The sequence below is a fragment of the Podarcis tiliguerta genome, assembly GCF_965153285.1.
Source record: "Podarcis tiliguerta genome assembly, chromosome: 2".
Taxonomy (NCBI): domain Eukaryota; kingdom Metazoa; phylum Chordata; class Lepidosauria; order Squamata; family Lacertidae; genus Podarcis; species Podarcis tiliguerta.
Window position 1 is genome coordinate 87024406 of NC_139535.1, and position 23835 is coordinate 87048240.

Below are 23835 nucleotides of genomic sequence, written 5' to 3' on the forward strand. Positions count from 1 at the left end.
ATTCTTGTTTAACATACAAAGGGGGGGGGGGGACGACACTGAGTGTGCATGTGCTGTTGGTTAGAAGGACCATCTGGGCTTTGCATTTGTTCTTCTGCTATTCAATATAAGGCCAGCAGAAAGGAAGTGGGGCGGGGGAGATTGCCCCAAGATCTCAGGCTAGGATTAAAATAACACTTTATTCCAGTTTTCAATTCAAATTTCACACGCTTTCCCCTGGTAGGAATAAGCCATACAGCCTTTGAACTAAATACTCCACAACACATATAAGAACTCTCAGAATATAGTTATGTATTGACCCTGTATTCTCCAGTAAGATGGAGACTTTTATTTATGTTAAATGTCCACATTGCAATTCTCCGCCCTCCAGTCCAGTATGGCTGTTCAGAAGGAGCAGCATCACAAGCTATCAACAAATTACCGGTAATAAAATCCAAAAAAAAAAAATCTGAGCCCCTGGATCATAAAATGAGTAATAATACCTGCTTAGAATTTAAGGCAGAGATAAAATTAACACATAACATTTACATGAACGTGGAAATGAATCCATAGCTTGTTAAGCAGTGGGAGAGAAATGCATCTTGTCCAAAGGGACTTTGTGGGTATAAGAACACATGCTGGGATATCTTCATTAAATAATAGCCAATTCATGTATTATAACAGTGGGGTCTTACTGAGAGCTGCTCACTGAGAGCTTCATTGATTTCATAAGACTTCCTCCTAAGCAAGTGAGCATAAGATTGCCACCTGTAGTTTGATGAAGAGCATAGGCAAAATGTTTTTTCCTCAGTATTCTATGCCATTTCGTTCCAACTCACTTTCATCAATAGAAAAGAAATCCTTTCGAAGACAAGTGTTTCAGTGGTGGCTACTTGCACCGTTAGGTAGCATTGTCCCCATTCCCCACAAAACAACTTTTGCTTATAATTTGCCAGCCTCAAGTCAACTTGAACATTTAAGACAAGCCAAGAAGGTGCTACAATTGCAGCGTCCATGAATTACGGTAACTAGATTGCACTCCAGCCACAAAAGCTGCGGCTGCTGAACAGACTCTTGGCCCCAGGGTCTTGTTTAATAACTGTCACAGCTATTAACTTTTTGTATCTTGTATTTTTTAGATCCCATTATAATTTATGTGGAAATCGTTCCATTTGATTGGGCACTTTCTGATGAGTTTTATTTATCGCTGATGACCACTTTTGTCATGTTTGCAATTATGTAAATCTTTTCATGCTGCTAAGCAGCACAATCCTAACCATGTCTACTACTGTACTCAGATGTAAGTTCTATTGAATTCAGGGAAGTAGGGTTAGGGTTAAGCACACATGGGCAGCCCACTGTGTTTATAGCGCAGTAACTATTTTTAAATGTGCACCTACACATATAAATCAGCCCAGGCACATTCGTTGCATATAAAAACACATGCAGATTTTAGGTATAGCTTGGCCATCTTCGTTCCTCCCTCCACACTGCGCATGCGTGATCTGCTGTCCTGCACAGCTCTCACCTCCGCCAGACGGAGAGGGGAGCGAGGGCTAAACTGAACCACGAACTGAGGCCTCCTGGCGACTCTCTACGCATTGCGAGTCTAGGATACAGTAGCGAGCCGCGCCGCGCCAGGTGCGCACGCGCACTTCCCTCCTCGGTCCGGAAGAAGGGTCATTGGCTACGGCGGCTGCGTGGGTCCTTTTCCCGCTCGATGTTAAACGGCAGGCTGTTCCCTGCTCGCGGTCACACGCCGCTGTCGTCGTTTGTCCGGCGCTCGCGCGGTGACGGAGAGAGGGAGAGACGGGGGGGGGGCAGCGTTTCCAGGGCAACGGTCCGTTTTCGCTTCTCTCCGGCGAGGAAGCGCCCGGGGCCTAGCGGAGTTCGCGGGAGGGGGGCGCCTCAGAAACCCCCGCCCCTCTCTCGGGAGCTGAGACCCGTGGAGGGTGGCGAGGGGGGTAGAGAAGGGCGCCTGGGCTGGACCCCTCCGCTCTCGCGCTTCTTCCGGCTGCAGAGTAACCGCCGCCTCTGCCTTCCACCTCGAAGGGCCCTACATTTCGCCTCCCGCCCTAAAAGGTCGCTCACTTGTGCTGCTAGGTGCGGCTCCCGCCGCTGCCGCCACCTCAGTGCTGGACCTGAAGCACCTCAGTGCTGAGCCTGCAAAGCACCTGCCCCAAGAGACAGGCAGCGCCCTATATTTATAGGTTTCCCCAGGGCCTGGGGTTTCCCTTATACCTGCAATAAAATTTTGATCCTTTGGAGCACCCCATAGCTTCCCTGCCATCTCCCCGTTGTTTCTGCCATGGAGCCAGTCAAAAGGTCCAGTGACGACAGCCTCGTCGTCCCCGGGACGCCAGAAAACAAGCTTCCCAAGGGACCCAACCCTAAGGACAGTCCCCCGAACCCGTCCCTCATGAAAGCCTTGGAGGCGGTTTTAATTGCTGGCCGGCGTGGCTTGCTTGGACCAGAAGCCATGGCGGCAGCGGGAGGCACCCCGGAATTGAATCCGGGAGGCAGCGACGGAGTGGCTCCTCCGGCAGTAGACCCTCCGGGAGGCCTGAATCCTATTCCCCGCTTGGCAGGAGGGGGGAAGAAGAAGAAGGCTATCAATGAGATGCGCACGTCTGTGATAACTGCCGTGCAACAGGTGAATGGTAAGTCAAACAAGGCGCCCTCCAATATAGTAGGGCCACAACTCCAAGCGAGATGCTCCGAAACAAACCTGCAGGGATTGCCATTTCCATGCCACTGTATCTTGTCCCACACCTGTTTGGAAAAAATGGCAGCAAGTGAGTGAGGATGGAAAAGCTTCCAAACCACAGCTGCCTAGTGTGGCATGACTATGGTAATTGTGCCAACTATATATATAGCTGCAACTTACTGAGAGCAAGGGTAGATTTTTCTTTATTTAGCAGGAAACAGAAAGTTTTGTCTCTGTGTCCCATGGCCTTTGACAAGGCCAGAAAGGATAGAATTAATTGTGGAATATTAGAAAATGCAGAAAACACATGTTGTGGTATAAATTGATTGTGCACCCCACACCATAAACTTCTGAATTAATAATGCAGATTTTTAGTGACTGCGTTAAAGTGGGCAAGTGGAACAATGTAAGGCAATGGAATACCCATTATGAAACCAGAAAGTAGTAAATAAAGAGTTGAAAAAGAATATGGGCACAAATGCAATGGTATATAAAATACGTTATTGTGTCATACAGCAAGTCAGACAATGCATGATCAGAAGGTCCTTATACTTCCGAACAATAGATGTAAGTACTGTAGAAGAAGACGATCTTTATTGTCTTGTGCTTATGGCCTCTCTTTGTCTAGCATTTGGTTCTGCCTATAGCTGATCCAAAGATACTGTATGAACAAAGCAATCATATGTTTGCCTTACACTGAGACCAACAATATGTTGCTGCTTTGCCAGAAAAAAGGCTGTCATATCCAGTGCATACTCAGACTGAGAGTGGGGAAACACACTACTTGGAAAATACACAAAAAGGGAAACAGTGCCACTGTCCATCAATCTGGTGCTATGCTGAACATGCTGCGTATAATGCAGACATGAAGGGAGCCAGTAAGCCACGCTGGGGGCATTTTGGCCATGCCATTGTGCCCCTAACATGTACGAAGTGCAGACAACTGGGCAGCAGTCACATTCAAGGGGCCCTTCTGGTGCTGTCTGCTAAAGTGGTAGCAAACATACTTAGGTGATTACTGGCTCGAAGGCAAAACATTTTACCCCTCTAGCAAACCCCAATGGAAGAAAAGCATAGAATCAAGTGGTAGCAACAAACAAGAGAATGCAATAGTGATGTCTCCAAGCAAGCGTGAACAAACTCAGGAGGTTGCTGACTCAAATCCATAAGGTAAAGGTAACCCTGCCCGTACGGGCCAGTCTTGACAGACTCTAGGGTTGTGCGCCCATCTCACTCAAAGAGGCCGAGGGCCAGTGCTGTCCGAAGACACTTCCGGGTCACGTGGCCAGCGTGACATCGCTGCTCTGGCGAGCCAGAGCCGCACACGGAAACACCGTTTACCTTCCTGCTAGTAAGCGGTCCCTATTTATCTACTTGCACCCAAGAGTGCTTTCGAACTGCTAGGTTGGCAGGCGCTGGGACCGAGCAGCGGGAGCGCACCCCGCCGCGGGGATGCGAACCGCCGACCTTTCGATCGGCAAGCCCTAGGCGCTGAGGCCTTAACCCACAGCGCCACCCATCCATACCACAGACTCAAATCCATACCAGCCATTATTCCTTGATCAAGTACACTTGTGGAAATACTTGATGAGTGAATGTATACATGTTTCCAGGGGTAGTGGTCCAAATACTATCAAGTGAAAAATACATTGTAGCTCACATAAAATATTGCCTGGGAACAACTGGGACAGTATGCTCTCAAGGTCGCACAGTGCACCAGGAGCAGGATTCATACGGCATCAAAATCCAGATATGCATCACCAGAGACTTCTCCAGGACTGAGGGTAAGCATGTAGCAGAGGCAGGTGCCCTTGGATATCAAGTTGCTGGACCAAAGAAAGTGGGGAGATTGCCTACCTGCCTGGGGGCATATCAACAGCAAGAAGATAGTAGTCCTTTCACCCTGAAACCAGCTCTGCTAGGAACAGGGAGCACCCTGCAGACATGCCCACCATTTTGCTGGATAAGTCTTGCAAAAACGGCAGCCTAAAGTTTTGTACTGCTGAGCAGTGCTCATAACACTGTGGGCATGCCTTAAAGATGGGAACAGTCACTGTGACCAGCATAAGAGAGGCTCATCACTCATAAGACAGCCACCTTTCCGAATTGGCCATTAATAAATTCAGCTGGAAATTAAAGGTTTTTCAACTACAGAAATTTTGAATGCTGCATTTGGTGCCCAGAATTTCTGTGGCACCAAAGAATCGCATTGGCTCCAAGAAATTTCTGAAGTATATATTTTTATTTTGGATCTCCATATGTGGTTCATGTGTGTTGCTATAGCTTATCCAGCAAAAAACTAGACAGCCTGCTGCAGACATATGTTTCCAGAAATGTTCTGTGTGCATGCATAGGTGCTATGCACATAATTCCTTCCCTCAGCTACCCCAGGTCAAATAATCAATGATAGCACTGGGAGCAGAGAGCTAGATTTGGTCTCCCTTATTAATGCCACAATTGGTGAAGGTGTGACTGTGGCAACATTAGACTGGAAGCAGTGACTTTTAGTTATCAAATCCACTTTTAAGCCCAACATATGTCTCATCTCCTTTGCTTAAACACCTGGATCTATTTGTACGTCATGCACATTTCTGAGTTCCACTTAGTTACTGGTAGGGCACTCTGCTCTGGATTGCATGGGCTAATAATCTGTGGGAAGCTGGGGGGTGGGTGACCAGCTTCATAGTAGAGTATTATACTTGTTCATCTTCTCTTCCAGCGGTATGATTCTGTGTTCTTGACACAAAACAAGGTTCAGATAATTTTTTCTACCCTAGTTTTTCAAGTTATGTGTGACTTTGTTAAGATGTAGTTTTGTTTTGTGGGTTTTTAAAACCTTGTTTGTTGCCATATATTGTTTATATTTATCTTAAGTATTAATCCATCTAATAAAAAGAAACCAGCTAATTACAGTCAGATGCTCTTTTTGGAAGTGTTCTTTTTCCTCTCTGCTGCTTTTGTTCAAAACATCTATGGAACTGAGTTACAGGTGGTAGGTATAATTCACATTCCACAGATGTCAAAGCATAATGATTGCGACTTGTGCCCCTTATTTTTCTCTGTGTGCGGATTTTGAAGCTAACGGAGCCAAAAAGAATCTACTGCATTATGTCACTGCAGTTTTGATACTTTAAAAAAACTCTCAAGCCAGGTTCTTAGCACCACCTGCCATTCAAATGGCCTTCTCCATGCTCTTGACTATTTTCACCACTCACTGAATTTTGCTATCTTCCTACTCTTACTGCTCTGGTTGATTACCGTATATCTTCCTCCTTCATTCTAAATGACACTAGTCTCATCACAGAGGTAAGTAGACTAATCTTGCTGGTTCCCCTCTTACCTAATAAAACTCTTTGTATTAATCGTACGGAAAAATGCAGTAGATCACCTGCAGTTGTCAGTACCTGCAGTATTTGTTTGCTGATGGAGGAGAGGCAGGTTTGAGTGCAGGGTTTGACTCTTTAAAAAAATAAAGAGAGAGGTGCATCTTTTCTGTTTGCCTGAATTTTGGTTCATACAGATATGTTTGTGAAAACAGCAGTGGCAAGATCTGTTAAAACTTCACAGAGTTCACTGGGCAAACAGAATACTGTACAGATGCACTATCTCTTTCTCCTATCTCTGCCATTTATATATGTAAAATGTAGTTTAACAACACAAAAGTAAGCATGTTAACTCCAAAGTCAGTTCCATATGCCCAGTGGCCATTACTCCTTACCATGTATGCTAAGAATTGCAGCATAAGATTACCATGTTTTGGCCATGCTAAAATTCTGGGGTGGCAAGAAGATGAGGCATGCCAAATTGCCTCTACTTGCTGGTTTCTGCTGTTGCCTTTCCTCATGGGGGAAATTGCCCCAGAATACTTATTCCTGTGAAAGCAGCTTAATGGCCTTTCTTGGAAAGGAGAGAAATTGGAGAAAAAACAATTTATTGCACCTTCTTCAATTCAGGTCAAATTGAGCTACATTTGCTACAGCTAGGTACACTATAGCCTCAGGTTGATAAGTGGGTGAGTGCAGATGTCAGGATCACTCAGCTCCTGTTGTCTTCCCTGCCTGCGTATCATCTGGGCTGCTGCTCATAGTGGAAGGAATAGTGGTGCTGAGACTGGTTCTGCAGCCAGCTCTTTTCATGACCCGTGGCAGTGATAGTCCTGTCACTTGTTCCTGAAAACCAGTGCTTACAGCTGAAGGAGGGGGATATCCTTTTTTGTGTGTTTCCTCGTGTGCTGAGCTCAGCTGCACTGTTCACCCTGCCCCATCCTTGATCCTCTTAGTGGGTTTTCCTCAGTCAGTTGTCTTAACAGGTTTCTGCGAATGTTTTAATTCTGCTGCATATTAGTGGACTTCTGTCTTCTGAAAAGTGCAGCTAGCTTGGTCTCTTGATTTTGGTCTTGAGAGAATGCTGATCAAATTTTCTAGCATATTAACATTTTTATAGATTTTAAATTTCAGCCTTTAACCTTTTAGTACTAGAACTTTCAGGATGGAGGAACAGTAAGCTAGTGCAGGGGTCAATTTAAAGGAGTTGAACTAATGTGGCATTTTACTTTTAGGTGCTGGAGGACAGCAACCTCCCCCAAAGGAAATCTGGATATGTGGCAATTCTGTGATCTTGGCATCAAAGAAGAGAGCTAAAAGTCTACCACATGGATTGCAGTTGGGCATCTCTGTTTCAAGGGCATATGTGTATTGGCATGGGATACAGGCAATGAAGTGGGAACAGCTCATGCCTCTTCTGCATGAAATTTATCATCTCCGTTCTGCTCCATCCCTTATAATAATTCATATTGGAGAAGATGATCTACTTCCCAATGATAACTTGTCTCTCATTATATCCATGAAAAATGACTTGGGCATTCTTAAAAGAGCATTCCCAAATGCTACTATAGTTTGGTCTTCACTGTTGCCAAGACGTGCTTGCAAGATGGACCAAAATCCTGAACAGATGGCAAAAGCTCAAAAGCATGTTAACAAGAAAATGGTAGCCTTTTGTAATGAAATTGGTGTACACTTTCTGTCGCATAACTTGATTACATCTGATAAAGCGAACCTGTTCTTGCCTGATGTCAATGATCTATCTGATGCAGGAGCTGATTTATTCTTGGCAGACCTGAAGAAAGTCCTGCGGTTCTATCAGGTTTTGGGATAGTTGGGAAGATGCTAGTAATTGTCAGTGTTGGTTTTGTCAGAAAGAATGGGTTTGTTGCTGCTTGACCATCATATAGTGTCTTACAAATTGTACACTTGGATGAATACGAGTGGATATGGGCTTCCTGTTCCTAGGTAGCTTTGAACTTCATTTTACATATATAGATGACACAGGTTGATAGATATGTTCCTCTGACTAATCTCTGCAACGATAGGACTGTCTAATAACAGATGAAAGAAACTGTTCCCTTTTAACGTCATGAAGATTTTCAATGTATACACTCATTGGTAATGAAACTGTACGTTTTGATTTCTTTGAGGGAAACTTGTAAGATGGTATAATGAAAAATGCTGTGGACCAGGTATCTGCTTACTGCTCTGTCTTCAAGGCATTATTCAGAGAGGCACATGTATGTAACTAGTCATTATAAGGAACCCAAGCAAAAACAAGTGAAACAGTTTTTCAGATGTTAACAAATTGTATGTGCAAGTGTATTGGGTAGACGGGAAATGAGACCACACAAAGTATGCATATACATGTTTTTCAGCATTGGATATTTGCATTTGCATTGATTCTCTCTTGCAGTCAACAAATTGCTTACTTCAGCTGGTCATTGAATGGTATGTGCTATTCCAGAGTAAGCCATTTGAGGGTTGTGAGTCATTTGAGGGCTGAGTTTCTGCCGCAGACTAGTTCCATTGTCTAGAAGAGGTCATTTGGAGCAATAATTGGCTGTGATTCCCAACCATCATTCCCTAGTGTGGTGGCACTTAGGAAGTATTCATTGTCTATTGCCATTTGTGCCAATTTATATCTCTCTCCCCCCCCCCCCCAATCTTACTATTTGTAATTCTGATATACGTTTTCCCACTTTGACTACCTTAAGGGCATGGAATTACATCTGGAAAGACTTGCTTAATACAAGTATAGGGAAACTCCATATTACCTCTTCAGTATCCATAATTAATTATAATTACAGTCAACCCTATTGGACCATGAGAGAAAATCCAGACAACCCCAGCATCATAATACTGTTAGTAGGACCTCAGAGTAGTGAACTAACCTTCTTGTTTCACTCTTTATCGGGATGAATATGGAATGCACACGCAAAAAGGAAGAGGACAGGGAGAGAAGAAGAAAAGGTGTTGCTAGTAAGAGCGCAGTGGAAGTCGCATGTGCCGTATATGATTGCCTTAGCACAGTGATTCAGGAAAACGTTTGCCGAATGATTAGGTCTGTTTATGCCATGTGCAAATGATTTGAACAAAGAATCAGTGACCACGCTTACTTTGGAATTTGCAAAGCCAGCACTTGAACCTGTCTCTGATTTGGTTTTGAATCACTACTCAGGTATTTTCAAAGGGGGGGATGGCCATTGATTCTTTGTCCCAATGCTCTTTGGTGCAACCTGAACCATCTGTACTTGGCATAAACTAACCTAATCAATCTGCAAGGGGCTTGTCCTTTACTGGTGATAGGGCTTCTACCATGCCCTCTACCAGCAACAGATCTCTTCTCTCCATGACGCCTTGTTTTGTTTAACAGCCTGTCTGACAAAGAGGATTGTGAAATTTGAAAAACTAGCCACTTATTTTGTGACATCTAGTTAAAACTCCTAATTAAGTATTGTAAAGTGGCTGCCGTTTCCATAATTAATAGAAATTGCTATTACAATTTTCTGTGCTTTTTTTGTCAGAATGATGATAAATGATTTGCCCAGGGTGGCGGCAGTTATGTTCTCTCCCCGCCCCCTCACTATTTTGTATTGAATTCACAAGCTATCATTTAGTATAGGGAGGTCAGGATAATGTTGTAAACTGTATTATGACCAAAGAATGTATTCATCAGTTTGTTGGGGTTTCATCTAAGCTTGAGGATGAGCTTATCTATGCAGGTCAGATATAGGTGCAGAAGTAAGAAGTTCCATATGTGGTTTTTAATAAAAACTTAAGAAACCGTATTGTGCAAATAATCAAATGGAATTGGCAGCAGAGGCCAATACTCTTCCAAATAATTCTTTGGCAGTCATGGAATCATCCAAGACAGAAGGAGAAATGGGTTTATGTTTGGCTACCTGAATTTTTATTATCTATTTTTGCAACATGAATCTCAGTGTAAATATTGCAATAGAACCATAACTTTGACTTTGTGTAGTAGTGCCTTGCAGTGCTTTTGGTACAACAAAATAGTTACTCTGATGCAACAGAGTTAGAGGTAAGTTGCTAGAAAAACTGCTCCATCTGGAATGAAGATGGAGGCAAATGTTTCCTATGGCTCGTGCTGTTCGATAGCCGCATCACTGCAGGAACTTAAGTGGACATGGACATCTGTGAATAAAAGGTGAGCAGAAACAGAAAAATGGAGACGCCTGCAAAACCAAGGAACTGTTGTTTTTGTGAATTTTTTATATATACACTTGAGTTACACACTTAGTCTGTATTTTGTTTTGCTTTGAGTAGGATGAGGCTTTGCCTAAACTATCTACAAAATTGGATCTTCGCAAAATGTGATAGTATATGCCAGAAGCAAAGGCCACAGGAGCAAGCAAAAGGATCTCTAAACCAAGATGTCTAGAGAGAATTGCAACTTGTGAAGACATTTGAAGAATCAAAATTATACTGTGATGGAAATGCAAACATGTCTTGACTGTATGTTACTTTGTAACATACGAATGTAAAAAATCGTATGCAGGCAAAGGTTGTGTCCTGTAGACCTGCTACTCTTGTGTTTCTTCATGTTATGTTAAAGCAGTTGCCTTGCTTTGGAACTAAATCTGTTCTTGTACATTATATTGAGTTGCTATCCACAGCACTGTTGCTTAATCTTGTTAAGATTCTCAGCCTGTTTCTGTCATACATCACCACAGTGTTTAAATTGCACGATAATGAAAATAACAAAGAGTCTGGTGGCACCTACCAAGGATGGGGTGTTTATGCTTGTTACAATACTTATTTTGCTTTTACGTTATTACCACTGTCCTTTTGCATTTCTCTTGGACTAACTCTTGTCAAACCCCCCCCCCCCCCAAAATGTATGTACACATCCACGCCAATTGGGGATTGCACTTCAGCAGGGGTGGGGAACCAGTGGGCTGCAACTCCCATCAGCCCCAACCAACATGCCCTGTGATTGGGCAAGATGGGAATTGCAGATCAGCAGCAGATTCCCCGCTCTTGCACTTCATGTATCTGCTTAAGTGGATTCTGGTCCATGAAAGCTGATCCTATAATGAATTTGTTAGTCCTTGTGCTGCCACAAGACTCTTTATTGGTTTTGGTGCGCCAGCCTAACACAGCTGTCCCTCTGGGAATTGTAACAAAATAAATAATTCTTCATTAAAGGGCAGCTGCAAACTGATTTTGGAAACAGTTCCTTTATCAACAGGCAATGATGACATTACTTTATACTATGAGGATTCTTCTCTAGAAGGAAGGGTTTTATCTAAATCATGAACAGGGAACCTTTGCCCCCCCGCAAGAGGTTGCTGATCTACAGCTCCCTTCAGCCCTAGTAAGCATGTCCAATGGACAGGGGTAATGGGAGTTGTAGATAAATAACATCTGGAGGACGAAAGGTTCTCCACACCTGATCTAAATCATCTTTTTGTGGACATGCTGTCGTCAACCTTGAGGCCCTATACATGTATTACTCACATATGGGGCAATATTGGGGAGTAGGGCTGTGCTTTCTGTCCTGCCCCCAATGTTAGATATACTTCCTTCAGCAACTATACCCAGTTGTCTTTAGAGCAAGAATTCTCAAAAGGAAATCCACTGATGTCATCAAAAGGCATACCATGTGCACCAGAACAAAAAGCAAGTAGTTTGGGGGACTGTAACAATGAGAACAGTGGCACATCTTGTCTATTCTGAATCTTGCATACCCTTTCAATTGTAATATCCTGAATGTGTTTCAGGGTGGAATTCTTACTCAATGTTGATAGACATGACAAAGATGTTGGTATCAGTATTCCTGGAATAACACACAGGGAACTTTGTGTAATAGAGTAAAGTGACTGAATTCTTTAGACAGATGTGAAATTAATTTTCAGGTTCAGTCATTACTTTCATTGTGGACACAGGCATTCATGTCTAAAATTAATTCTTACCTGTTAGGAGTCTTTAATTTATGAAGATAATGTTTTGGCCAGTTATCTGACAAATGCATTTCCCCCCTGGAAATAAAGCATCTTTCTTTACTGCACCTAGAAAAACCAAAATGTGTTTCACTGTTGATGCTTATAAAAGATAATACTTTTTCTTAGTCATGTTTAGCACAAACATGTACATAGGGTTTGAGTTAAACTAAGGAAAGAGTCACTCAGTGCCACATCTTACAGCACTTCAATTTTTGACTTGATTTATTAAGTCAGGGACGCGGGTGGTGCTGTGGGCTAAACCCCAGAGCCTAGAGCTTGCCGATCAGAAGGTTGGCAGTTCAAATCCTCGCGACAGGGTGAGCTCCCATTGTTCAGTCCCAGCTCCTGCCCACCTAGCAGTTCGAAAGCATGTCAAAGTGCAAGTAGATAAATAGGTACCGCTCTGGCGGGAAGGTAAACGGCGTTTCTGTGTGCTGCTCTGGTTCGCTAGAAGCAGCTTAGTCATGCTGGCCACATGACCCGGAAGCTGTCTGCGGACAAACGTTGGCTCCCTCGGCCTATAGAGTGAGATGAGCGTGCAACCCCAGAGTCGTCTGCAACTGGACCTAATGGTCAGGGGTACCTTTACCTATTAAGTCAGCACAGGGAGTTCACACTTTGAATTTGTTAAATATTCCAGTTGTTAAACCTTGGAGAGAGAGGGAAAGCAAGGGGGGAAATAAGTCATTTATACAGTTAAATGAGACATAGGTTACATTCTATACATCCTATACCCATTTACCTGGGCGTAAACCCAATGGAAGTCAATGGAACTTATTTCTGTTTAGATGCATGTCAGGCTGTCTTGTAACTCTATCTGAGAAACAAAATTAACTCAAAACCAGTATTTAAATCATGGAGAACATGAGCATCACTCATGTTATCTGCAACTTATTTACATGCTGGTTTTAGGTTTATTACTATGGTAATTTCATTTCTGTAAGAGCAGAATTGTTTTTATACAGTATTACAGTATATTATGAGATACTCCCAGTGATAACTTTTATTCCACTAGATGGTGCTATGACTAAACCAACGTTTTAAAGTTTGTGGTTGTCTTGTTTTGCCAGTTGTTGATAATGTAGAAGTTCCAGTTTGTAGGACTCCCATGAAGCAGTTCAGTAATATTTTCACTATATCCCAGTTACTGCATATGTGAGTTCTACATAGTATTTGGCAGTCTTTCCTATTTAGCAAATGGTAGTGACAGCTCACCTTTTTGAGACATCTGGATGTACTTGTTTTTCACTTGGTTCTTGGTTCTGCTGCTAGTTTAGAGCTCACTGTAAAATCACTAGATGTACTAGATTGACTACTTGTCAGGAATAAGTAGTATGGAGGATTTTTTTTTTTTTTAAAAAAAGCAGAATTAGAATAAGTAACATTGGATTATTCTTTAACAGAATCTGGAAACTCACTTTATAGATTCCATAGCTGAACCTTTTATAAATTTTGTTAATCTCAAAGTTCTCAAACATTCATTTTTACGAACTTTTGGGATCTCCCTGGTGCCCTTAGTACTGTCTTGATTCCCAAACAAAGGTTTATTTTGAATTTATAGGTTGTCACACAGCTGACCTTCCCCTCCAGCTATTTTTAAAGGTTTTCCACTACTGTCCATGACACCATGGATGCACTTTGAGTGGCTGTGGCCTATTACAAAAAGAATGTGGATATTCTCATGCCACTGACTGGCCATTCCACAATGTTGGAGAACAATATGCCCTTGATCCAGTTCCCTGAGACAGGCTGCTTCCATCTCAGGCACCTGGCTGTGGGTTGGTTGCTTTCTTGCCCAGCAAAGGCAGTGGGAGCAAGGGAAATGAGCACCCTGCGGCCAAGTGCTACCCTCGCCATTCAGTCTCCTGAGCCTCCTGCTGCTTCCGCTGCCTCTACCATATAATACTGCTGGGAAAGAAAGTTAAGTGGGATGGAACGGTCCATTGCCTAACTCTCAGAAAAGAGAAAAAATCCACAAAAGTTAACATGAAGTCCGTAATAAGGGACAAAAATAGGCCGGTCACCATAGCCTAATGTTATCCTATTGACTCCGATACTGTCATTTGTTTTTGTAATGTTGAGCAATGCTGCCTCTTGCTGTCCCATTCCTTTGCTTTTGACTGGTTAAATCCCTGCTCACAAATGCACCATTTTATGTCTGTTCCACTGGTATTGTTGTCAACAGTCCCATCTCTCAGTAAATACTGTTCATGTCACTAAAGCTGAAGCCCTATGTACACTTACTTGGAAATAAGCCCCACTGAACTCAGTGGGACTTACTTCTAAATAAAGATGTGTAAGACCAGACTGGAACATTGTCTTGGTCTCAACCTGGAATCCCTCAGGCTGCAAAGCCCTATACTATAACTTACCGGGTAATCTGCATCCTACCGTGATAGCTTGCTAAGTAGAGAAGTTATTAGTCTTGTTTGAAAAATGCTTCTAATAACAATTGGTCTCCACAGTCAAAGAACATGGAAGGTTTCCTTAAGCCATTTTGCTTTACTTGCCACTGTACTAGAACATCTGCTCCAAAACTCTCTTTCTTTTCCTGTCTTGAATCGGGGATGGTCCCTGCTCAATTATTTGGGTCCAGCGTGATGGCAAACTGACGAGCTCATTAGAAAAGCTGGAGCGAACTCTGCCTCTTTATTAGCTGTAGCACATGCCTTGGAGCAGAGCTTGGATTATAACAGTAATTGCAATTGCTTGGCGTTCATAATTATAAGCTTCTGGGAACTTTAACAAAACATTAACAATACAGTTGTTGCTGCAAATGGCCGGGTGCCCTGAGCAGTTTAACAAAAAAGAAACTGGAAATGGAGCGAATAAATGACACACACTGCTATACAATCAGCAGCAGGGAACTGGCTCACATCATCACTGAAAGTAAGAATTATATAAACTTTTGCTTTTAATGGCAGTTGTAATCACCACCTGCCGTTTTCTACCTTTTAATTCCTTCAGCATCACACCTGAAAAGTGTTGCCACAAGAATAGTTGTGCTGACCAGGGTGATAGTCTTAATATGTGGACAGTAAAGCTATTTCTCAGTGGGCATTCACTAATATAGACAGATAAGCTCACATCTCCTATCCAGTAGTGTGAGGATAAACCTCAATCAATCAATAAAACTTTTATTTATTTCTTGAGCTCCATTTGCTGCTGGCCGCTTGCTCTTTCAAGGTAGGATGACTGTTGGTTATTGTGCTTGTTTTCCTTTGTTGCTTCTATGTTCTCCACACATTTCTCCCTGCTGGGAAGGAAGGACTGAAAGAAAATCCACCCCATCTATCCCTACTCCCAGTATTTTGCTAATTCTGTTTGTATGCATTTATAGCCCAATCCTTCACCATGTCCCAGGGTGGGATACATGCAACTCAGTACAAGTAGACATGACGAGACCATAAATTCAACCAAATTAATGAGCAGAAATAGTAACGCCACTCCAATGGGAGGAGTATTTTGATCTCATCTTCTCTCTTCAAAGCTATTCAAAAAGGTACATCTTGAACTAATGCTGAAATGTTTACAACGGTAAGGCCAGACATACCTCAATTTGGGGGGGGGTCACCACAGAAAAGGTCCTGTTCGTGCACGACCAACCTGTGAACATCACAGGGAGACACAACTGTCAGCAGGGCCTCCCATGCAGATCTCAACACATGGGCAGGCCTATAAAGGAGGAGGATCCTCCAGGTATTTAGTGGCCAAGTTGTATGGGGCCCCAAATACCTGAAGCACCTGGAATTGTGCTTATACAAACACAGGCAACCAGTGTAGGTCTTAAGAACTGGTGCAACATGTGCCTAGCCTGTGGTACCCACCAGCATCTTAGCTGCTTCTGCATTCTGGAAGGGCCATCAGTTGGCAAACCACCTGGCATCCGTAGCCACTGAAGCCACCTGGGCCTTTTGATTTTACTGTGCCATCATCTTCCCCCACCTTAATTGGGTACAGCTGTAGGCCATTTCCCTGCAACTTACAGTGTTTCTGGTGTCCGGGGTGAATAAAATATGGGGGGGGGGGCTGAGGTAAGCCCTGCCCCACATAATCACAAGTTGAAGTGCATGCACACCTTTTGAATGGCAATGCCTATCAACTGGGGGAGGGCAGCCCCTCAAATATTTTATTGGGGGGACCGAAGGGACCTCAGCCCCTAGGAGTTGGCTCCTATTTTCTGATCACTGTTTAAAAAATCAGCTAATACGGGTGCTGTGGCCTGCTTCCTTTTGCCCTTCACTGGAAGGGCTCACTTAACGTACACATTCTAGCAGTATGACGATGTGCTTCCAAAGTTCAGTGATGCATTTCAGAGTCAATGCAGTCGTGTAATGCTTCATACTCTGTAGAACAGGCTTCCTGAACCTCGGTCCTCCAGTTGTTTTTGGCCTACAACCCCCATGATCCCTAGCTAGCAGGACCAGTGGTCGGGGATGATGGGAATTGTAGTCTCAAAGCATCTGGAGGGCTGAGGTTGAGGAAGCCTGCTTTAGAACTATGATGGGCACAGAAAGAGTGTGTTAGCTAATGGAACTTTCTCCCTGAACCAGGTAAGGACTTGAACATCAAGATTTTTTTCAATCCTTTCACATTGGATGCAACATCAACATCTTTCTCTCACCTTGTTTATTTTGAGAAGAACAACAAAAAAAGGCTTTTTCAGTTTGAACTTAAAAGCATGATTAAAGGGATTTGCTTACAAGAGACACTAAGGGCGTGCGAGGCAATCTGTCTTTAAGGGGAGGCATATTGGGCATTTTCACGAAGCTTAACATTAGCGTTTCTTCACAGTCTAGGTGTAAGCTGTTTGTTGGTGGCATCCTTTCTCAGGAGGCAAGAAGCGTGCACCTTTGGGGTGAAGTCAAGCATAGGAGAGTTACGGCATCTGCTGTGGCTGCAGAGACTGACATGTTTCCTTGCAGCTGAGGCAGATGAAGGCATCCAGTTGTACTGATGCAGATGTGCTATGCGTTTCTGTGCTCCTAGGGGTCATTCCTCCTCCAATCACTGCTGTGGATACACAACCTGCCTGTCTCGAGGTGCTGCGGTCATCTGCAAGGGATTCCACGTGGCACGGTTAATGCAGCCTGGCTCCACGGCACGTTTGCAGACATCTTTGTAATGCAGAGTTGGTCTGCCAACAAGCCTGGTGCCTGAAGACAGCTCCCCATAGACGATGCTGCCATCTTCCATTCTGTGGACATGACCAAGCCATTGTAAAGGTTGCCGAGACATCATTGTGAACTTGTTTGGAATGTGGGCTTGGGAGAGCACATCTGTGTTTCAGACTCTGTCCTGCCATGTGATGCCCAAAATCTTCCTGATGCAGCACATGTGGAAGGCATTGAGGCATCGTTTCTGTAAGTTGCCTGTGACCAGTCGCGGAGGAAGGGGCTTTGGTACCCAGGGCGGCAGGGGCGTGGCACGTTGCACATGGGGGCGTCCCAAGGGGGAGGTGCCTGCCCATACGAGCATTGTCCCAATGGGGTGGCACCCACCCGAGCAAGCATCCCAATGGGGCGGCACCCGCCCGAGCAAGTGTCCCAAGGGGGAGGTGCCCGCCTGTGTGAGCCGTCGTCCCAATTGGGTAGGCGCCCGCCCGCAGCAATGCCACCCCACAGGCTGGCACCTGGGCACACCGCCCCCCCTTCCTCCGCCACTGTCCGTGACTCACTTCCGTAAAGCAGCGTGCACAACATGCAAGCCTGGTAGACCTTCATATTGCTCTCAGTCATTAGCACCACATTCTCCTGTACTCTTGGAGAGGGGAGCCATTGCCGTAGCTGTCTTACCAATATGCTTGTCCAGCTCAGCGTCGATGAGAGATTGCTGGTTATGGTGGAGCCCAGGTAGACAAAAGTCAAACTCCCAGCAGACTTGGGTAAAACGGTTGGTGGATCTCTGTTCAGCTTCCTCACAGTGCGCTATGAAGACTGCATCATCATAAAGAACCACTGCATTTTTGTCTTGATGTGGAGACTGCAAGGTTGAACAGACTCCTTGAATGGATGTACACCCAGTCTTCAGTCAAGCTGAAGGCATATGAGAGCAACACATAGAAGTTTATGCCAAATGGAATTAGGGTGGGAACACAGCCCTTTGTCACAGCGTGCTTTGAATTGCTTGCTGGACTAGTGGCAGCTCTTCTCTGCATACACTTGGAGGGAATTGCAGGGATTCATGCAGGTCTTGCAGGAGTTGCTCTGCCCTCCTGGATGAGCAGCGCAGCATCTCCTTGAGACCTTTTAATCTATTTGTTGCACAGGTCAGCCATTATAAGAGCACTTCCTGGAGAGAGAAATGTGTTAAAATTCCAGAGTGAAAACAAAAGGAGAGTTAGTATCAGATGTCCGTCTGATGCTGTTAAATTGCTCCTGCCAGACACATGATAAAAATAATTCTGAAGGGCAAATATTCTTCTGGAATGGATTTGATCAAGCAAACATTGGCAGACACTTTGGTATGTTCAGAATACAATGCCCAAGGCAAGACAACTTCCTACCACGAAGAGCATAGTATCCTATTCACTATAACACTGAAACTTCCAAGTACCGTAACCATTTCTAGGATCCTGACTTGACAATAAGGTTGCCAATATCAGTCCCACCCACAACCAGCCTCCAAGGTAAAGACTCATTTAACGTGTTAATTCACTTTAAATTATTAGTGTTCTGGAATTGGAATTGAAACTGAATTTGAAAAGGAATGAGCAGGGGGAAAGGCCAACAGAAGCAGAAACGGCAACTCTGACAAGAAGGCCATGTGATGTAATAATGTAGTAAATAATTATTTTCTAACCAGCCCCATGCCCCTTATTTAAAGATTTGCACCTCATTTAAACCAGCTCCACTGGCCATTTGCAGTTATGTGGATACAACGTATGTCAATAATGGTGGTTAGCATCCATCTATCTTGAGAGACAATGGAGTGCACCTCCAAGGGTGAAGTGACCTCCCCAGGGCACAAGCCTGGGCAGTGTGTGGATGGAGATCCTGGGCTGCCCAGATGACATGGTTCCCCTCTCAGCCTTGCTGATGTGGTCCAAAGGAAAGCAGAGCAATACATTTGGCACCAGTTTGGCTGCAGGAGTTGCTGGAAGGAGGCGTACAAGGTGCCATCCAGCCACATTAGGGGCTGGATTTGTGTAGGGTTGACTCCTTAGCCTTTTCTTCTCCTGATGATAAACTGCAAGGCAGCAGAGGTTAGGCTACTATTTTCCCAGGCTGATGAGCCCCATCTGTCCCTCGCTTCCCTCTACAGCACATGCAGAAACCACCTTCTTGACCATTTCTTGGTTTCATCCACTCAATCTGCTTCAGCCTGTCTTCACCTGGAGGGTCCTTAAACTCACCAAGGGTTTGAGACCCATCAGCTAGCCTCACTCAGTTTAGCTGGCCAGTCGAAGCCACTCCCAGAGTGTGGCTGCTGTAGCATGTTGACAGCTTCTAGGATAAGGATTTTGTATGGGGACTGATGTTTAGAACTGGGGACTGTCCCCGGGAAACAGGGGTGTCTGGTAACCTTATTCTAGGAGCCACAGGTGAGAGCTGAGTGCAGGGTGGGGACCAAGATGGACTAACTCCCCCAGAAGGAGCACAACTTATCTCTCACCAGAAGTACTACCCCTCTTCTTACACCCCTGTCAATAATACAATGAAAATAGCCCCCTATCTAATACCTTAAAGCAGTGGTAGCCAATATGGTGCCCTCCAGAAGTTGCTGAGCTCCCATCACCCCCAGCCAGCATGGCCAGTCATCAGGGTCTATAGGAGCTAGAGGGCAGCAACACATTGACTATCCCTGCTAAAGTCTGTATTCAGCCCCCCCCCCCCCCAATTCATGTGAGTGTCTGTGGTCTCTCTTAAGCTAGGCATTGCAGCTTCCAATCAGGAAGAAAAGTGTAACTAACAGGTTCCTTCTAACCTATGTATTGAGTAATCTTCCACACACTTACTAGAGAGTAAATCTCACTGAGTTCAGTGCTACTTCTGAATAAACATGTTTAGGATTGGACTGAATAAGAGGTTGGCAAGGAAGGCCAATGTCCTGTGCTGCTTCTTGGGAGTCTAGTGCTTCCTCCATTATCTCTATTCATAGGAACACGGCCTAAATCTTCACCCTGTCAGTATTTTTAGATTTCACAGTGTTATTTTCTTACAGCATCTAATATGATACCCTTTCGGTGGTCATGCCCTGGTTATGGAATGCCCTCGCTAGAGGTACTTGCCTGGCACCCACATTGTGGTCCTTTTTATTTCCTGGGATTTTAAATCCTCAAGATACTCTAGTGCTTTTCATCTGGTTTTTTATTGAAAGAGATCTTTAGCATTTTTTGCAGTTCTGCATATATACTCTCCCAGAATACCTATATTTTCCTACATATCCACCACATATGGAAGAATGTTCCTGAGTCTCCGCATCTCCAACAATTACTTCATATATTTTTATACATTTTTGAAAGCTTCCATGGTGTTAGATACCATCGATGTTGCATTTTTTGAAAGTTCTCTCTAATTGTGTAACAATTTGTGAATTTCCAATTGATCTTCCATAAATTTTCCCATTGGGCCATGGTTATTGAGTGGCCAAAATCCTGGGACCACCTCACCATTGCCACTGTTACCTCTGCCACTGTTACCTCCTCCTCCTTGACTGTCCAGTCAAGGAGGAGTCGGTAAGTTTTGGAAAGAGTTTTTCTTTTAGAATTTACAAGATCAGATTCGAATCGGGAAATTTCTGTTGAGAACCCCTTTTGTTTGTCAGATTTAAATTTTTCAAATAACTGATGGTATTGGAACCAGTCTGAAATGTGGTCTCTTATTTCCTCAAAGTTTTAAAATTTTATTTGGTTATCATCATTTTTTAGAAGTATTTTATATGTTGGCCAGCTTTCCTGAGTATTTTTCCATTTTACTGCTATGGCTTCTACTGGAGAAGTCCACCACAGGACTTTAGGCTCCATCGGGTCTTTATATTTTTCCCATACAGCAAAGAGTGACTTTCTTATTATATGGTTGGTAAAGTTTTTATGAATTTTCGCTTTTCCATATATTAGGTAGGTGTGCCATCCCCAACGGTTGTCGAAACCTTCCAGGTCCAAGAGGTCCGAATCCTGCAACGTGCACCAATCTTTTAGCCAGGTGAAACAGGCTGCCTCGTAGTAAAGTTTTAGGTCGGGAGGGAAAAGCCTCCTCTCTCTTTTATGTCTATTAAGATCAGGTGTTTAATCCTAGGTTTCTTCCCTTCCCACAGGAATTTGGAAATTTCTCTTTGCCATATCTTGAGACAACCTGCTTCGCCCAGTATTGGAATCATTTGAAATAAAAAGATTAATTTTGGAAGCACATTCATCTTTATAATGGAAATCCTACCCAGAAATGTTAATTTTAGTTTACTCCAGGTTACAAAGTTTTTTCTAATCTCTAACCAAGTTTTGGTGTAATTATCCTGAAATAAGTTTATGTTCTTGGGGGTGATCCAAATACCCAGGTATTTTGCTTTTGAGGAGATTTTCAGGCCCAATATTTTTTCTAAATCGTCCTTTTCTTCTGTGGTTACATTTTTAACAAGTATTTTTGTTTTTGTTATATTCAGCTTAAAACCTGTCACTTCTCCAAATTCTTTAATCAATTCCAGCACTCTTTTCAGACTTTCTTTAGGGTTTTCAGTCATAACAAGTAAGTCGTCCACAAAAGCTTTAATTTTATATGTTTTGTTTCCCAGAGTGATGCCTTTAACAAGCTGATCCTTTCTTATCTGATTGTTCAAGACTTCCATCACCAAGATAAATATCAGTGGTGACAGTGGGCAGCCCTGTCTGGTTCCCTTGTTTATTTTGCACTCCTCAGTAATTCTTCCGTTGATGATCAGTTTTGCATATTGTTCTGAATAGATGGCATTTATTCCTTTACAAATATTTTCTCCGGCAAAAGAAAAGACCCAGAGTAACTTTGAAGACAGAATGAAGGAGAAAGGAATAGCTTTCCCATGAATTAGAAAACACTATGAAGCAGCTATGCTGGCCCATTTAAAAATCAGATTTTACCCAAAAAGATTTTAAATACTGGACCAAATTAATGTTTTGACAAGTCTAAACAATACACTCTGGCATTGCTCACATTTTGATAAGGCTATACGCCACGCATATCAACCATGTTTAACACTTTGTATAATAAATACAAGCAAAAAAATAGCCCCAGGTTTAATCACCTCTTACTGCATTGTTTTATAATGCAAACATGGAGGAGGAAGAATTATTAGGAAATCTTTATTTATGGAAATCATGGTTTCACAGAACTAAGAAAATAATTTAAGGAAGATAATCTATGACATACAATGAAATAATTATTGAACTGCAAAAACAACATCCTTAATCCTTTCAATGTCTGCAGTTTAGAACTACTGCTCATACTTTCAACCACAAACTATAGTTTTCTAAGAGGACTTGCTAACTTTAATATCCTGGTGTTGAAAGAATATCCAACACAGATCCTAAGTAAAATCTGTGACACCATCACAAACCTAATGTATTTACCCATCCAAATGAGAAAGAAGGTCAGTAAATATGGATAAACTTAATGTGCCACATAATAGTGTTAGTACAGTGGTACTTCTGGATGCAAACGGGATCCGTTCCGGAGCCCCGTTCGCATCCTGAAGTGAACATAACACGCTACTGCGCGTGTTGCAATTCGCCACTTCTGCGCATGTGTGTGACGTCATTTTGAGCATCTGTGCATGCGCGAGCGGCAAAACCCAGAAGCAACGCGTATCATTACTTCCGGGTCGCCGCAAAGCGCAACCCGAAAATGCTCAACCTGAAGCATATGTAACCCGAGGTATGACTGTATAATAAAGAAAGATTCAGTGGACTTCTGCATTGTTAATTCCCCTTCCTCTCATCTCCACTGCAGCCTCCCCATCCCCAATCTGCTGTAGAGGGTCCCCCTGTCCATCTGGTCCCCCTCTCCCTAAATGAATGAAATTCCTTAACGAAAATGCCCATTTCTTTACAAACCCTCAAGAATTGTTACATCTTAGATTTGATGCAGCCTAAACCTATGCATGTTGATTAGAGAAGGAAGTCCCACTGAGTTGAGTGGGGCTTACTGCCAAGTAACTTCAGTACAGGATTATAGCCTTACTGTAGTTCCCCTTCCTTGTGAACACAACTACTTCTTCCTACACAGAGACAGAGAGAGAAACTAACAGGAAAAGAAGACAGAATGCCTGTGTTGTCTTCAGGTAGCTGTTTCAGAGAGGGAATTTCGGCAGGTGCAGCTTGTTTTGCTGGAATAAGATAAAGCCACACCTGCCTAAATGTCCTCTTTAATTTTTTAAAGGGAACAGAGCCCTGTTCCTTTCTCCATCTGCTCACATTTTATCTGTTCAGGTAATATTTACTTGCAGCAAACAAGCCTTTTTCAAGATGATAATCAAAGAGCACTGTTTATGGGGCTACGGAAATGTGTGAAACCCACCTGTTTGACTTGTGGGTGTTTCTCTGCTTGCAAATTCTGCCCACAAGAGCACTAAACTAGACATGAGGAAGTAACCCTTCTCTGCCCTTTTGGCAGAGGAATGAGGCTGAGCTGCCCTTCAGCAGCTGAATGGAGTGTGTGCCTTGCCTTCCCTGTTCACGGGATATCAGAGGAGCAGATCTGTAGCTTTCGTCAGTCTGCAAAGTACCTGTGGCAAAGAAGGCAGAGACTTCCTAGAATGTCTAGTGGGAAGCCATGAGATCAATCAGGAGGTGGTGTCCTAGGGGAACCAGTCTGCTTCTCATAAGCTTCTTGTTCCTTGTTCTCACTTTTGCTGCCTACATTGGCTTTACTGAAAAATATCCATACAGGTA

At 43.5% G+C, this 23835-nt stretch overlaps 2 protein-coding genes and 1 long non-coding RNA gene across 3 annotated transcripts in view; 2 read left to right on the plus strand and 1 right to left on the minus strand.

The window, feature by feature from the left end:
* The first annotated feature begins 68 nt into the window (after positions 1-68).
* LOC310672552 (uncharacterized protein) lies at positions 69-12059 on the plus strand. The gene is made up of 2 exons (XM_083429955.1): positions 69-2639; positions 7245-12059. The coding sequence occupies exons 1-2, from the start codon at positions 2288-2290 to the stop codon at positions 7838-7840; spliced, it is 948 nt and encodes a 315-aa protein (XP_083286081.1). The 5' UTR covers positions 69-2287; the 3' UTR covers positions 7841-12059.
* A 4533-nt stretch (positions 12060-16592) lies between these two features.
* On the minus strand, positions 16593-23543 carry LOC310672579. The gene is made up of 2 exons (XR_014508668.1): positions 23462-23543; positions 16593-18269 (listed from the first exon to the last, which is right to left on the minus strand). It is a non-coding gene; the product is annotated as an uncharacterized lncRNA (long non-coding RNA).
* ST6GALNAC1 (ST6 N-acetylgalactosaminide alpha-2,6-sialyltransferase 1) overlaps positions 21904-23835 on the plus strand; it is a 36199-nt gene continuing 34267 nt past the window's right edge. The window contains exon 1 of the mRNA XM_083429908.1: positions 21904-23832. Coding sequence (XP_083286034.1) covers positions 23717-23832 — 116 coding nt within the window. The 5' untranslated portion in view covers positions 21904-23716. The remainder of the gene's footprint in view (positions 23833-23835) is intronic.